General features: G+C 39.3%; 1 protein-coding gene across 1 annotated transcript; it reads left to right on the top strand.

The window, feature by feature from the left end:
• The first annotated feature begins 1,594 nt into the window (after nt 1–1,594).
• On the top strand, nt 1,595–3,553 carry LOC139385605 (forkhead box protein L2-like). The gene has a single exon (XM_071130812.1). The coding sequence runs from the start codon at nt 1,804–1,806 to the stop codon at nt 2,719–2,721; it is 918 nt and encodes a 305-aa protein (XP_070986913.1). The 5' UTR covers nt 1,595–1,803; the 3' UTR covers nt 2,722–3,553.
• The last annotated feature ends 12,869 nt before the right edge of the window (nt 3,554–16,422 follow it).

The following is a 16,422-nucleotide window of genomic DNA, read 5'->3' on the forward strand; positions in this document are numbered from 1 at the left end:
ATAAAAAATAAAACCATCAAACTGTTTCTTTGACTTTTCATGTGAGTTTGCTATCCAAAATATATATTTTTAATCTTGGTGAAAACGAATGTTTGGGCATTCTGGTCAATTATATCTCCAAACACATTTGACCTGACCATGTACAACACTTCTAAAATATGCAGCACTCCGTGGATGTTTTATACCATATGTAGCATGATTTTGAAAGCATAATTATTTACAAACTACGTTCCTACACTTAGTAACTACATGTGGTGCCTTTTGACATGCTCATACACAAATATAGGTAGGCCTATCCATGCATTGCAAGCCTATGATAGGTTATGTATGATAATTCATTATTATTGTTATTTATATCATTGCTATGTGATATATTGACACACGTTTAAAAAGTAGCCACATAATTTATTTTGTCGACGCTATCTGAACTAGACAGAAATAAGCAGAGTAATATATTTTCAGCATATGCTTTTCAGTCCAAAAACATAGGCTATGTGAAAAAGATAATCATGAACCTGAAAAAAATATTTATTTTAGCGCTGGAAACGGCCCATTCTGTGTCTTGTAGTAATTGCGCGCTGAGAGACGGTTGGCTTTCACCGCTGTTCAGCTGTTCCTCCGCGAGGCGAGCTGGGGCTTCTCTACAGCGGCCGGCCGGGCCAAAGACTGTGGTCCGGTGGCGGGCGATGACACACATGCCAATGCTGTTCCACCTGCGTCAGCTCTCATTGCACGGAAATGCCATCTCGGAGAAAGCCGACGGGACCCACATGGGTGGCCAGGGAAGTGTATACCCCTTTCGTACACCTCCATCACAACGCCTGCTAATTAAGCGGCACTATCAATCCAGGTTTTCTGCGGCTGCTGCGGACAAGCGGTCAGTAGCTAATGAGGCTTCAGCCTGCAGTCAGTCGGAATGCAATAACACGTTGAGGTAAATCTGAGTGTATAGGCCGAGGTTATTTACTTACAATAGCTGAAAATACTATTTATATTAGGTCTACCTTGTTTTATCATTGGACAATGTGGAACAAAGATGATCAGTTATGAATACCCTATAGGATATTATTTTGTACAAACTATAAGTCAACATAAATACAGGACGTAACAGTTTGCTATTTTGTCAATCATAACTGTGTCCCATGCTACATTAACACGTGCCTTGAATGGCATTGAAATTCACGAAATGAATAACAGTACCTTGAAATTCTCTTTCTCTTAATAATTTATTTTTGACACAAACTTTTCTCTAAACTGTTTTCCTATTCACTTGCAATGAGTGCTATCTTGTCTAAACCCCACTCTAACACATGTTATTTTTTAAACGTGTGTGAACAGGAAAATGTATTTGATCATGTGAAGTGGGTAGACGAGAGATTCATCACCACGCAGCTGTAAACCAACAGAGGCGGAACTCGTCCAATGCGCACAAATCACAGAGCAGTACGTCGCACGACGCACTGGAGTGCCACCGCCACTAGTAGGCCTACGGTCTTCCTGTGGAAAAAAAAGCGAAAAGGGCTGGGCTTAGAGAGGAATCAAACCACAACCTGGGCTGCGCCTCCATCACAAACCAGTTTGGAAGAACGTTTGTTCTAGAGGAGAGTCTAGTGCCTAAACAAGTCACCAACTGTGGCTCAAAACACGGATTTCTCTGCGCGCTCAACGTTCAGGAGGCAGCCTCAGAGTTTTGTTTTGAAGTCCATCTTGAGGTGCTACGGCTAATATAATTTTCTGCAAGTGTAGTTAATCGCGTTTGTTGTTCTGTATTTGTGCCGGATTTGTTTTGTTTTGGTGTGCGCAATGATGGCCACTTACCAAAACCCAGAGGATGACGCAATGGCCCTGATGGTCCACGACACCAACATGGCGAAGGATAAGGAGCGACCCAAAGAGGAACCGGTCCAGGAAAAAGTTTCGGAGAAAACGGACCCGTCTCAAAAACCACCGTATTCGTATGTGGCTCTCATTGCCATGGCCATCCGGGAGAGCACTGAGAAGCGCCTCACCTTGTCTGGTATTTACCAGTATATCATAACCAAATTCCCTTTCTACGAGAAAAACAAGAAAGGCTGGCAAAACAGTATCCGGCACAACTTGAGTCTGAATGAATGCTTCATCAAGGTTCCTCGCGAGGGAGGCGGCGAGAGAAAGGGGAATTACTGGACCCTTGACCCGGCGTGCGAGGACATGTTCGAGAAGGGAAACTACAGAAGGAGACGTAGAATGAAACGTCCCTTCAGACCTCCACCGACCCATTTCCAGCCCGGGAAATCCCTCTTCGGCGGTGATGGGTACGGCTACCTGTCCCCTCCAAAGTACCTGCAATCCAGCTTCATGAACAACTCGTGGTCGCTGGGCCAGCCACCCACCCCGATGTCCTACACCTCCTGTCAGATGGCCAGTGGCAACGTGAGTCCCGTCAATGTGAAAGGATTGTCCGCTCCCTCCTCATACAACCCGTACTCCCGGGTGCAAAGCATGGGTCTCCCCAGCATGGTGAACTCTTATAATGGCATGAGCCATCACCACCACCCGCACTCTCACCATGCCCAGCAGCTGAGCCCCGCGACCGTTGCGCCGCCCCCGGTATCCTCCAGCAACGGAGCGGGCCTGCAGTTCGCCTGCTCCCGCCAGCCTACGGAGCTCTCCATGATGCACTGTTCGTATTGGGATCACGAGAGCAAACACTCTGCGTTACACACGAGGATTGACATTTAGAGTTTACGAGAGGGCCACTTGTAAAGTGGACTCTCGTGAGAGAAAGACAATAAGTCTATTCCTGTGTATTCAAACCAGAAAAAAAGTATTTTTGAAGAGACAATACTATGACGGCCTCTTTTGATCCAAATAATGTACTGAAAATTCATATGGAAAGATATACAAGTGGTGATGCTGAGAGGATTTTCAAAAACTGGAAATGGTGATATTAAGAGGTCTCGACTAGGCACGAGGTAAAGCAGAACTTTTGGGGGCCATTTCGTGCGCCCACTGTTGCCTTGGACTGAAGGCAACAGTGTGTTATAAACACTGTTGTATGTTATAAACATTTGTAAAATCAGACCAGTTCCCTATTCACGGGGATACAAATTCAAAATACAATTAAATGAAAACAAAATACACAAAACCCTCCCCCTGTCTTGGAATTCAAAACATCACCTGAATGAGTGATAATTTAATTAGAACTACGTATTTGAACCAGTATCGTGAACTGAGCCAACTCCAGCAAGATCAGGTGAAAATTAGATTATTTAGCCTGTCTTTATTTTTTGTATATATTTTTTTCCGTTTCACAGTACTTCATCGGAGTGCAGGTGGAAAGAGAGAGAGAGAGAGAGCACCGTCAGAAGGAGCAATACCAAAGATGTGTTTGTTACTTCTGGGGTCATTGACTTTGTAGGCTTCGTAACCTCTGATAGAGATGGTTTAGTTTCCGATAACATTCAGTCCAGTGGCAGATTTTTTTTTACCTTTCTTGTTTTTTATAAACGTAATTATTTTTGGCTCGTTCATGTTGGGACCATGTTAAATTAGCACTTTTCCCTCTTTTTCTAGTTTTGTGAATGTCTTAATAAACTTTTTTTCAAAGTAAAACATTGGTCATTAATTAATCCTTATTTGTGCGAAAACTGTCTTACATAAACGTATTAGGCTTGCAATGTAGTCTTAGAGCTATATATTCCACAGATGAAGTTAACTGGAATTCTGTCCGTGAATGTTCTTCACTTAGGCCTAAACCCGAGTGTGTAGTTTTAGTCTTGAAAATGCTTAATGTTAATAAACATTGACATGTAAATTCTTTGCGTAAAACATCTCAAAATATCTAGCAGATGCGTAATAAGGTCTAATAATTTTGTACAATATAGCTAAATTTCAGGGAGTTGGTTGGATATTTCAGTTTTATACACTAAATATATATTATTCCTTTCGAAAGTAGTTTTGGGAAATGCCATTTCATTATAAACTATTAGAGCTGTTGAGCTATTAGACCTTAATGGAATGAAAACACAGCATGGCCTACTCTGGGGACTTGCATGCTTTACAAAATGAAACATTGAACTTTTGCCTTATCTGAACAGTCTACATTCATTATTAGAGTTAACAAATACGTCTATGGCATCTCATTTGTCAGCAGAGTGCAATAATGGAAGAGAGAAAACCAAGAAAAAGCCGTGAGTGTTTAGGAATACGTTGTGAACTTCTTAGAGGGTTTTTTGGCAGGCGTTGCTCCGAGGCCGAATGCTTAGGAGAAACAGATGCTGCAGAAGTTAAGGGTCGTCATCAAAGTCATTCCATTTAATCATTATCCCGATATGATGTAGGCTAACTAACCTACATTATGTGTTTAAGCTAATTGTGGCTTCAGCTCAATGAGCTTTTCTAAGGAGCATGAGGGGTTTTTCTCTGTGTTTACCAACTGCTCATGCATAATTGCGCAGTGGCACTTGATTATTACTATTGTATTATTATTCTTATTATAAATTATTATTATTATTATTATTATGGCCTGTTATTATCATTCACAATAAGGTGAATTTGGTGAACCATGGATGGCTTCGAAATCATTTTGCCATCCACCCAAAACGTTCGGTTACACTATGGAGCTGACCTTTAACCTTTACTGCATTATTCTTATCTAAAGATTGACGTGTCTGACGTGTCTTACACCTTACTTGGCCATTAGTTGGGTTGTGCAGATATTCGAAAAAATGTGCATAAGGCATTGTTGGCCAAATAATTTCAACTTGAATAGCCTAGACCTTTATGGGCCTACCTGTATGAAATCTAGCAATGAAATCAATATTTGTATTCATTTTAGCGAAGACAATTGCTTACATATGCGCTAAGAGAAGTGACGTGCGAGTTGGCTGAGTTGAGCGTAAAGTAATAGGTGACACAATACTGTTTTCCTGCATATTTTGCTAAACGAACCATCAAAACTAAGATCAAACGTAGGCCTATAGGCAATATGTCGTGTCATTAACGTTAAAAACCTACAGGCTACAAAACAATAGCATCCACCTATAGGTTTAAACGATGTTTCATGTTGATGCCTAAATTGCTATAGTCTATCAGAGAATGATGTTATAGCTTTACACACGTCTTTACACACGTCTTTCGGCTGAATTCGATGTACGTGCACTTCCCAGTGAGGCCCAAGAGAGCCGTTCCGAACGCGGGGGAAGTGACGCTCTTGATAAGAAAGACCTGGTGACGAGTGAAACGCTTTCAATACACGTCTATTCTCAACCCTCTTCCACCTATTATCACTTTAACAACACTCAGGTTCACACACACACACACAGCTATCGGGTGACTATTGTATGGTTTAAAACGTTTTACAATGACAATTATTTAGTAGGATTAATAATTTCATAATTGGATTTGAATTGTATTGAATATTATGAATATAATTCATATCACTATTGCAGCGCTGAAACCAATTCCTTTTCAACAGTTCTGCCAATATTTTACGATCGGCTGCCTATAGCACATTAGCAGAACCTTTTGATTTATCCTAGGTTGTCTCATATGGGGTCATATGCTGGGTCATGCATTAGGCTCTTCTGAATGGGATGTCCACTTTCAGTGAGTTCGAACCTTATTTTAGACTGACAAGATCATTATGTGACTGTAGACAGCAATCATGCAACAGTATATCATTCACCTTGATCCACCCTCCGCTCCAAAGCAACGTCCTCGGCACCTTCGCAGCGTCGTTCATGACATACATTAACTATAGGTGAGAAATGGAGTTGTGGTGAGTCCTGCAGTGTTGTCAGGAGTTTAAATAGGAAATATTTTTTTGTGGATTAATCCCAAAATAATTATTCTCGTTTAGTAAACTAAATTGGCTAGTCACTTTGGCAATATGTGCATTATTCAGTTAAGTTCAAGAAAATGCAATTGTATTTAATTCCTAGCATTTAAAAAACAGGATTTTTATACATACAAGTTAACAGAAGTTGCCATTCATATATTATAAGCCAATACTTGTTTGCTTTATATGCTTGCATGGATGCAAAAGTGGCGCGCACAGAGGATATTGCGACCCTTTCCGCTATTCATTGTGCGGGCACCGTGAGCCACGCAAAGAGCACCTGTCGTTTGTCTACTTGGAGAATATGATTACGATGAAAATGCAACGCATGACCTATTGACCTACAGTATATATTTTCCCGTTATAGTCTATGCCTTGAAGTCTATGCCATGTATATAAAGCCGTTTTATCCTATCATCAGGTGCATGTTTATTAATGAATAGGCCTGGTGCCACTGTTGCATTGTTTTACTTGCAGCTGAAGGGCCTTGGTTGAAATGAATGGTGTAATGCATTAGCCCACCTTTTGCCTCATGTGTATAAGGCAAATTGTAGATACATTCAGCCCAACAGAAACCATAATGGTTAAAGGTTTTAGCTTTCTGTGTGGGCATATTCCATGACTTGAGACTCAGTTTGCATAAGATACTATATGGAATGAATGAAGCATGTTGTTTTAGCAGAAGCTAAATTCAACAAATCCTTCTCGGATATAAATCATAAAACAGGTAGCCTAACATGAGAGACAACTCAACTCAATGTACTCTTATTAATAATAGAACACCACATTAATTAGGCCTAAAAAATGTACCTATACATAATTCATCCAACTTTAGAATGCTGTGAACTCTAATTCAAATTGTTATTTAACTTGGGGAATAAAACTACCTCAGCAAATAAGAAAAATAACAAACAGTAGTTCAAAGACATTAGTTGAGCATTGATTCAAACTCCGCGAAGCCAACTGGCGCGTCGTCCGGTAGATCTATTCTGCTATACATTGTGTGTCTTTTCTGTTTAACGAGCTGGATTGAGAAGCGCGCGAGCGTCACCTTTCAGCGCTGCGCGGCCACTTGGACACTGCGCGCGCAGAGGTAGCGACAATGCAAGGTTTGAAGGTAGGCCTAGCTGTGTATATTTTATGCTTCCTCGCATTAATGTTTTGTAAACATCGAGGAGATAAGGACGTGTTTGAAAGGCCAGTGTGTTCTAAACATGCTTCTTAAAATAATAAATAGGCTTACAACATTTCACGAAAAATAAAGCATGTTGTCAGCGAGCTAGTAACCATTTTCGGAGACTAGCCTACATTTAGCCGACGATGGATGTGTAGCCTATATCTTGCTTTGCCTATTTAACCAACTGAACGTGTGATATTTTAACATTCCTATATTATGATAATGATAGCCTATATTAGCATATGATGACACTAATAATAATGATTATTATTATAATACCTATGTTAAATGTTCAATGCACCAGATGTTGTACTATTTGTTACAATTGTACAGACAACATTCATGCTGATGATATGAGCAGGTACAGGATTCTGAGTACATTTGAGCGTAGGTATAGAGGAGCGTTGCACATGTAACTGTAGAGTTGCGTTTTGTTTATTTGAATTCGTGGATTATATTATTTGACAAAGACATGACCAATGCATTTTCGGCGTACTTTAGATGTTGCAATATGTATTTCTCTTTTAGTTTACAGTGCCCTGAGAAAGTATTCACACCCCTTGACTTTTTCCACATTTTGTTGTGTTACAGCCTGAATCTAAAATAGATTAAATTGAGATTGTTTTGTCACTGGCCTAGCACAATATACCCCATAATACCCCATAATGTCAATTGGAATTGTATTTATAGAACATTTTACTAATTAATTAAACGTGAAAAGCTGAAATGTCTTGAGTCAATAAGTATTCAACCCCTTTGTTATGGCAAGCCTAAACCCATTCAGGAGTAACAATGTGCTTAAGAAGTCACATAATAAGTTGCATGGACTCACTCTGTGTGCAATAATAGGTTTTGACATGATTTTAGAATGACTACCTCATCTCTGTACCCCACATATACAATTATATTTAAGGTCCCTCAGTCCAGCAGTGAATTTCAAACACAGATTCAACCACAAAGATCATGGAGCTTTTCCAATGCCTGCAAAGAAGGGCACTTATTGGCAGATGGCTAAAAATAAAGCTGAATATCCCTTTGAGCATGGTGAAGTAATTAATTACACTTTGGATGATGTATCAATGCACCCAGTCACTACAAAGATACAGGCTTCCTTCCTATCTCAGTTGCCGGAGAGGAATAAACCACTCAGTGATTTCACCATGATGCCAATAGTGACTTTAAAACAGTTATAGAGTTTAATGGCAGTGATAGGAGAAAACTGAGGATGGCTCAACAACATTGTCGTTACTACACAATACGAACCTAATTGACAGAGTGAAAATAAGGAAGCCTGTACAGAATAAAAAATTTCCTAAACGTTTGCAACAAGACAGTAAATTAATACTGCACAAAAATGTGGCAAACCAATTTACTTTCTGTCCTGAATAAAAAGGGTTTGGGGAAAATCCAATACAACACATTACTGAGTACCAATCAGTACCACTCACTACCAATCATATTTTCAAGCATAGTGGTGGCTGCATCATGTTATGGGTATGCTTGTAATTGGTAATTTTTTCAAAATCAAAATCCTAGAGGAAAACCTGGTTCAGTCTGCTTTCCACCAGATACTATGGAGATTAATTCACTTTTCAGCAGGACAATAACCTAAAACACAAGGCCAAATCTACACTGGAGTTTCGTATCAAGAAGACAGTGGCAGAGTTACAGTTTTGACTTATATCTGCTTGACTATACATGGCAAGACCTGAAAATGGTTATCTAGTAATAATCAACAACCAATTTGACAGAGCTTGAAGAAATTTGAAAATAATAATGGGCAATCCAGGTGTGGGAAGCTCTTAGTGACTTATCCAGAAAGACTCACAACTGTGATTGCTGCCAAAGGTGATTCTAAAATGTATTGACTCAGGGAGTTGAATACTTATCTAAATCATGATATATTAATATTTTACAAATGTTTGAATTTTTGTTCCTCTTTGTGATTACAGAGTATTTTGTGTAAATCGTTGACAATTTTTTTTTCTATTAAATCCATTTGTAACCAACTTTGTAGCACAACAACATTTGGAAAAAGTCAAGCGGTGTGAATACTTTCTGAAGGCACTGTATGCCTGTGCATAAAGCCAGACCGAATAGAATTGTCTGCACAGATATGACACACCAAGCAGATCGCTCAAGATTGATTTCAAAATTGGACAACTGTCCGTGTCCTGAAGTCGTCGGGAAATGCCTTCAAAACCGTCCACTAGGGGCATTAGTGAGCGCTATTATCATCAAGTAGGCTTGCGTTTCGCTAGGGAGTTGTTGACAAACCTTAACTCTTAATTTAACTATTGGGAATGGATGCCTAAACTTAATGTTTTGACACTCCGGATCCAAAGGTTGCTGTTCAATCCCAGCGGTATTAATGATGCTGAGAATGAGGAGTCAGCCCAGGGTGTCAACAACTGTCCCATGACTCCGGATCTGAAAGTTATGTGTTTAATCCCAGTGGTAGCAGTCATTCATTTTGTATTTATTTTTTAACCCAATCCCAAATTTTAATCCTTAATTTAACAATTTGAAATGAATGTCTAAACGTAATGTTTTAACCCTCCAGATCCGAAAGACACTCACTTATTTTTTTTATTTTTATTAACCCTATACCAAACCTTAAGATTTAACTTAACCAGAAATGGAATGATGCTGAGCAGCATGCATGTGTTTGTTCAGTGTAGGTGCGGCAGATGTGCATTTTAGCAGAAAGGTTGCCAGTTCAGCTAAACTGAGCTGAGCTAAGCGGGGCGTGCGGGAACAATGGTCCTGCATGCAGGATGTCCCCAGGGCTGCGGGAGATAAGACAAGCTCGAATCAGGAATTCCTCGCTCCTTCCGCGAAAATAGTAAAAAAAAAAAAAAAGAATATATATATATATATATATATATATAGAGAGTGTCACACACCATATGAAAGATGCAGAGTCGGTCATTGCCATATAATGCGGAATTATAATACAGGATCTTAATGGTCATTGCTATGACTGGAATATACAGTTGGCTCACTGACTGCACTCCTTGAATGCAATTAGCAGCCCTATTCAAAACCCTGTGCGTTCTAACATCCCTATTCAATCGGTCTTGGAAGCGCATTGATTTAATCATTTAGTAGAGATATTTAGGCCTACAATATGTCCTGAAAATGTCATACCTGAAACATGGGGTCACGGAGTAAGCAAATCTACATTAGGCACCATAGTAGCCTGTCGTTTCAATAATTATTATTTATAAACATTTGATCCATATTACCAATAAAACATTTGCCAAGTACACAAACAATTATGTGGCACATGTAAAACTATCACAATAATGCTCGCATCACTTCAGTTAAGAGGATGGATTTTTAATAGGCCTAACATAGTCCAAATGATGTCCACATGACATGTCCTACGATACGTTAAATTGCGATGCAGTATATATTATTCATGTCAGTTTCTCATATACATTAATTCAAAACAGCTTAAAACAGGAGTTCCCCGTATCTTACCGGGAGAGTCTTTCCCTTCATTATGGAGCGTTGCATCTAATAGAATTAGCGTACGTCCAAAAAATGTGTAAACCTATTAGGCTACGGTTTTTCGCACGCTATTACGCTAATTATGATATGATAATAACAAGAGATTAAAACTATTACACAACAAAAATAAATAATCATATTGGTCCAAATGGTAAATTAGCCTAATCTTAAACTTTCTGCAAAACAAGGATATTGAGTGTGTTCTTCTGAGTAGGCCCCGAAGTGGTCTACATTTCCGTATGGAATCTAGTTAAATCACAACCCTTAAAGCCTTTATCATGAAGTTAAACTTTATTTTTTATTTTTTATGAAGAGCCTCATTCTCAAGCCCGTTACGTCAAATCTGATTTTCCCAACCTTAGCTTGAAACAGTGCATTCTAAAAATTCATACCACTTGACTTATTCCCCATTTTGTTGTGTTACAGCCGGAATTTAAAATTGATTAAATAATTATTTTTTCTCTCACCCATCTACAATACCCCAAAATGACCCCAAAATGACAACGTGAAAACATGTTTTTAGAAGTGTTTGCACATTTATTGAAAAATAAATACAGAAATATCTCATTACATAACACATAACTATTCACACCCTCGAGTCAAAACTTTGTAGAAGCACCTCTGGGGGAAATTACAGCTGTGGGTATTTTTGGTTAAGTCTCTAAGATCTTTGCACACGTGGATTGTACAATATTTGCGCATTATTATTTTAAATATTCTTCAAGCTCTGTCAAGTTGATTGTTGATAATTGGTAGACAGACATTTTCAAGTCGTGCCATAGCTTTACAAGACGATTTAAGTTAAAACTGTAACTAGGCCACTCAGGAACATTCAATATCGTCTTGGTAAGCAACTCAAGTGTAGATTTGGCCTTGTGTTCTAGGTTATTGTCCTGCTGAAAGGTGAACTCGTCTCCCAAGCAGACTGAACAAGGTTTTCCTCTAGAATTTTGCCTGTGCTTATTTTTTATTTTTGCAGTATGTCTTAAGTGCCTTGTTTTTTGGGGGGTGGGTAGCCTAGTGGATAGAGCGTTGGACTTGTAACCGAAAGGTTGCTAGATCAAGGTAAAAGGTACAAATCTGTCCTTCTGAAGAAGGCAGTTAACCCACTGTTCCTAGGCCTTCTTTGAAAATAAGAATATGTTCTTAACTGACTTGCCTAGTTAAATAAAGGTTAAAAACAAACAAATTCGTATTTACAACAAATGCATGTTCTGTAAAGGTTCCCTTTTTTTACTATGTAATTTAGGTTTGTATTGTGGAGTAACTACAATGTTGTTTATCCATGCTCAGTTCTCATATAGCCAACATTAGAATCTGTAACTCTTAAAATCACCATTGGCCTCATTGTGAAATCCCTGAGCAGTTTCCTTCCTCTCAGGCAACTGAGTTAGGAAGGACACCTGTATCTTTGTAGTGACTGGATGTATCGATACACCATCCAATGCCAAATGATTAACTTCACTATGCTCAAAGGGATATTCAGCGTCTGTTTTTTTTTGTATTTTTACACATCTACCAATTGGTGCCCTTTTCTAGGCTTTGGAAAATCTCTATGGTCTTTGTGGTTGAATGTGTGAATGTGTGCTTGACTCGATTGAGGGACCTTACAGATAATTGTATGTGTGGGGTACAGAGATGGGGCAGTTATTAAAAAATAACTTTAACCACTAATATTGAACATGGAATGAGTCCACTTATTACGCGATTTGTTAATCAAATTTTTACTCCTGAACTTATTTAGGCTTGCCATAACAAATGGGTTTAAAAAAGTATTTATTAATCATTGCATAACATCTGCACTCCTTACAATCCCTCATAATAATAAATCGTGATCAGTCGTTTAATCCCATCCTTTTTTTACAAGTTTTGCTGCACATTTATAAATGTAGCATCTGTATATTGCGTGTTCAGTTTGGGTTGTAGCCAAATCGGAGATTGGTCCCAACAATCTACCTTTGTGAATCCTTTTCAATAACAGTAACAGAATTATACTTTTTTCTTCTTCTTCAAATGCACACATTCACTACAATATATATCTTTACAGATGAAATATTTTTATAATATGTGGTGTATTACTGAGGTATATGCGCATGCGTGCATATGTGTGTTTGTCATACTTGAGTAAAAGTAAAGATACCTTAATAGAAAATGACCCAAGTAAAAGTCACCCAGTAAAATACTACTTGACTAAAAGTCTAAAAGTATTTAGTTTTAAATATACTTACGTATCAACATGCAATTGCTCAAATATACTTAAGTGAAAGTAAACATATAAATAATTTAAAACTCCTTATATCAAGCAAACCATAAGGCACAATTTTCTTGTTTTAATTTTATTTACGGATAGCCAGGCCATACATAATTTACATCAACGTGTTTGTGTTTAGTGAGTTCGCCAGGGATGCTCTTTTGATAAGTGGCGAATTGGACAATTTTCCTGCATGTCCTGCTAAGCATTCAAAATGTAACGGGTACTTTTGGGTGTCAGGGAAAATGAATATAGTAAAAAGTACATTATTTTCTTTAGGAATGTAGTGAATTTAAGTTGTCAAAAATATAAATAGTATGGTCAAGTACAGATACCCCCCCAAAATACTTAATAAGTAGTAGGCCAGTTTGAAGTACTTTACACCACTGGTGTGTGTCGGGGTGAGAGAAATGGAGCCACACGCATGCCTTGCATCCAAAGTTCTAGGTGTATGTCAGTTGGGGGGGGGGGGGGGGGGGGGGTATTATTATTACATGATGAGGTGAAAAGGTTTCGCACACTGTGAGGTTTTGTTTTTGCGTGTCTTTCCATTGAGCGCGCAGTGAATAACCGTGATTGTATCCTTTGTTGTGCTCGCAGAGATGACAGATTATAATCAACAAGACGAATGAGGTCAAATCATTCTCACAGAACACATTTGACCCTTAAGTTCCAGGCGTACCTGAACTCGTGTGTGCGTGCGTCGATCCCTGGCTCGTGAGGTGACAGGCGAGTGCGGCAGCTGCGCACGCTAGGGCAACCCGGACGCCCAAGTCACACACAGGTTGCCGGTTTCCCAATGCTCTCACACAATTGAATTCAAGGCATTCTTGGGAATGTTTGAGATTTAAGCGCAACCGTTTCCATTTGGACGCAGCGCACATCACCCCAAACCCATTGAAAAGGAGAGTGGGGTCACCATTGTTTGGTATACACTAGCTCGAAACAGGAAAATATGCAAAGATTTGATTCGCAGAAAATCCGGCAATTGTTAGGATCTGCGTGAGTTTTTTCCCTCCCTTGCACCAAAAATACTAAAAGTTAATTCGGTCCAAAAGCTTTGTCCTATTTGTAAGACATTGCGTTGTTTTTTTCTGTGCATCCCTTGGTGGATCTCGAATGTAATCTTCTTGTCACACTGATCTACGTGATGTTTTCAGTTACAGTCGATTTTTATCTTAATGAAAACCCCGAGAAACAATAGATTACATGAAATAATTCCCTAATCAACCAACATAATAATGACAATGTGTTTTGATACACCACGATAGTTTATAAATAGGAAATACACACACGGGTTTGTTGACAGGACCCCTGGCCAAAAGAACACAGAAGTTCATAAAACGTATATAAACACGTGATAATAAATACGCAGGATGAGTTGTCATCCACTCAGGGAGAATGGTTGACCGTGTGCCCAGGGTAACATCACGCACCGACCTCTCGCTGCCCCCGACACAATGGGGCCACTAAAATGGCACCTTGCACAACTGCCAAGGGACAAGGGATCGTTTATAGGCTCTGGCGCGCTGTGCGCGTCTCCAAATATGTCTGGCGCTCCAGAAAAGTGGGGTAACAATGTAACGGAATACTTATAGGTGATTAATATATGTGCACTTCATTAATGTTTCCTCTATGTCACTTATATAAATAATTGGCATATGGGTTGAAATTGTAGTGCTTCAAATAGTTGCATACTTAGGCCTAGGCTAAATGACCATCTGAAATTCAATGGAATATAGTTAGTTAGTTAGTTAGTTAGTTAGTTAGTTAGTTAGTTAGTTAGTTAGTTAGTTAGTTTAGGATAAATCCATGTATCATCATGTTCAAACTGCCTGCTGAATTACCAGTGGTTTACCTCTGAATGGCGGAACTGGTTGGCAGTTTCTGCAAAGGGAAATGCGATACTCTTTACAACAGCACTTTATCTTCTCTTGATTATGAGTTCTAAATTGCTTTGTCGGTTTTAAATGGGAATAATTTTTCCATAGTGCCCGTTGATGGAGGCTATTTTTAACCTCTTCCGCATCTTGTGCTTCGAGAAAACTTCCGGTGAGTTGGCCAGGGTAGCTAACCAGCTCTCCGGGGCCATTTTTCATTTTCACATTTCCAATGATTAACCTGGAAACCTTGGGGTCCATTAAGGCTCAACACTTGCTAAAAATAATTTAATTACATATTTTTGTTGTTTAGTTTCTGGTATCAGGGCTCCCAAGTGGTGGAGTGGTCTAAGGCACTGCATCTCAGTGCTCAAGGTGTCACTACAGACCCTGGTTCAACCCTGGGCTGTATCACATGTATCACATGTAAACATGTATACACAGGCCCCAGCTGTAAAAGAGACATGGGTCTCAGTCTGTGTTCCTTGTTGAAATAAATGTATGATAATAATAATCACAACCGGCCGTGATCAGAAGTCCCTTAGGGCGGCACACAGTTGGCCCAGCATCATATGGGTTAGGGGAGGGTTTGGCTGGGGTAGACTGTCATTGTAAAATGTGAATTTGTTCTTAACTGACTAGTTGAATAAAGGTTAAATAACAAAATATTAAAAAACAATTTGTCTATATCCATTTTGATTGGGAAATATGACATTTTAGGCTTGCCTGACGACTCACCCTGAATTTAATTCCGCTGCTCTATCGTTCCTAGCCTATACACTGTACATGCTGTCTGAAACTGCCATTCTAGAAGTTGCTTGTGTGAATTCAAAATGAGGGGTGTTGTACAAAACAAATTAATCAGCGATTGGATCATCTCAAACAAGTCTAACCAATCAGAGTATCAACGTTAATAACGTGATCATGTAGGCCCGCTCTGGCCCGACCCATTTGTTTCTGGGACCAGTCAGAAAGGACAGACTGTGTACGCATTCTAGAAATGTTGGGGAGACTCATCATTGAGAAGAAATGTCAGTTTGCTGGAGCAATGCGGATGGGTTGCCTGGCAAATAATAGGCTACATTGGCTCACTTGGGGATTTGAATAAGGACAAAACTGACTAAAACAAGCATATCCTTAGATGCCCCTTTGCCATTATCACAACAATTATAATATCTTGACTTTAAATACTATTGTCCTAGAGCTGGGGTGCTGGTCAATGTTTCCAATTCACTCCCTCAGTACCCCTGAAAGAGTCTGTTTCCACATGCCAGTTTATGGCCACATCCATTCTCTAGGGGCACACCCCTGTAAACCATTACACGTTGCATGGTTCCATTCTGTGTTCATTAAATGCTTCATTAAACCTCATTGATACAGGAATTATTTTGAAAAAGGACCAACATATCCAGGCCAGAGGTATAGGACCAGGATGTAGTGACATGACACTATACAGGTGACTTAATTAGCTGAGTAAAAATACAATAATGGTTATTATTGCATGTTGATTACAACATGATTTTCATGTTATAATCAGTTGTTATTGGTTAGGTCATTTATTTATGTGCTGTACCCTGAGAAAGGACAGGAATGTCTCTCCAGTGAGTCTCTCTCCATTGGCTGTGTATGGGCACAAAACAGGAAGTTTGCCTTGGGCCTGACCCTGGGTCTCCGCCTCTCCAATCAAGCATAGCCTCGTCACATCCCAGATCACATCACAGTACAATCCAATTTCAGCCCCAGAAACAATTTATTCCTTTCAAGCAATTGCATACCT

The sequence above is a fragment of the Oncorhynchus clarkii genome, chromosome 27, assembly GCF_045791955.1.
Source record: "Oncorhynchus clarkii lewisi isolate Uvic-CL-2024 chromosome 27, UVic_Ocla_1.0, whole genome shotgun sequence".
Lineage (NCBI taxonomy): Eukaryota > Metazoa > Chordata > Actinopteri > Salmoniformes > Salmonidae > Oncorhynchus > Oncorhynchus clarkii.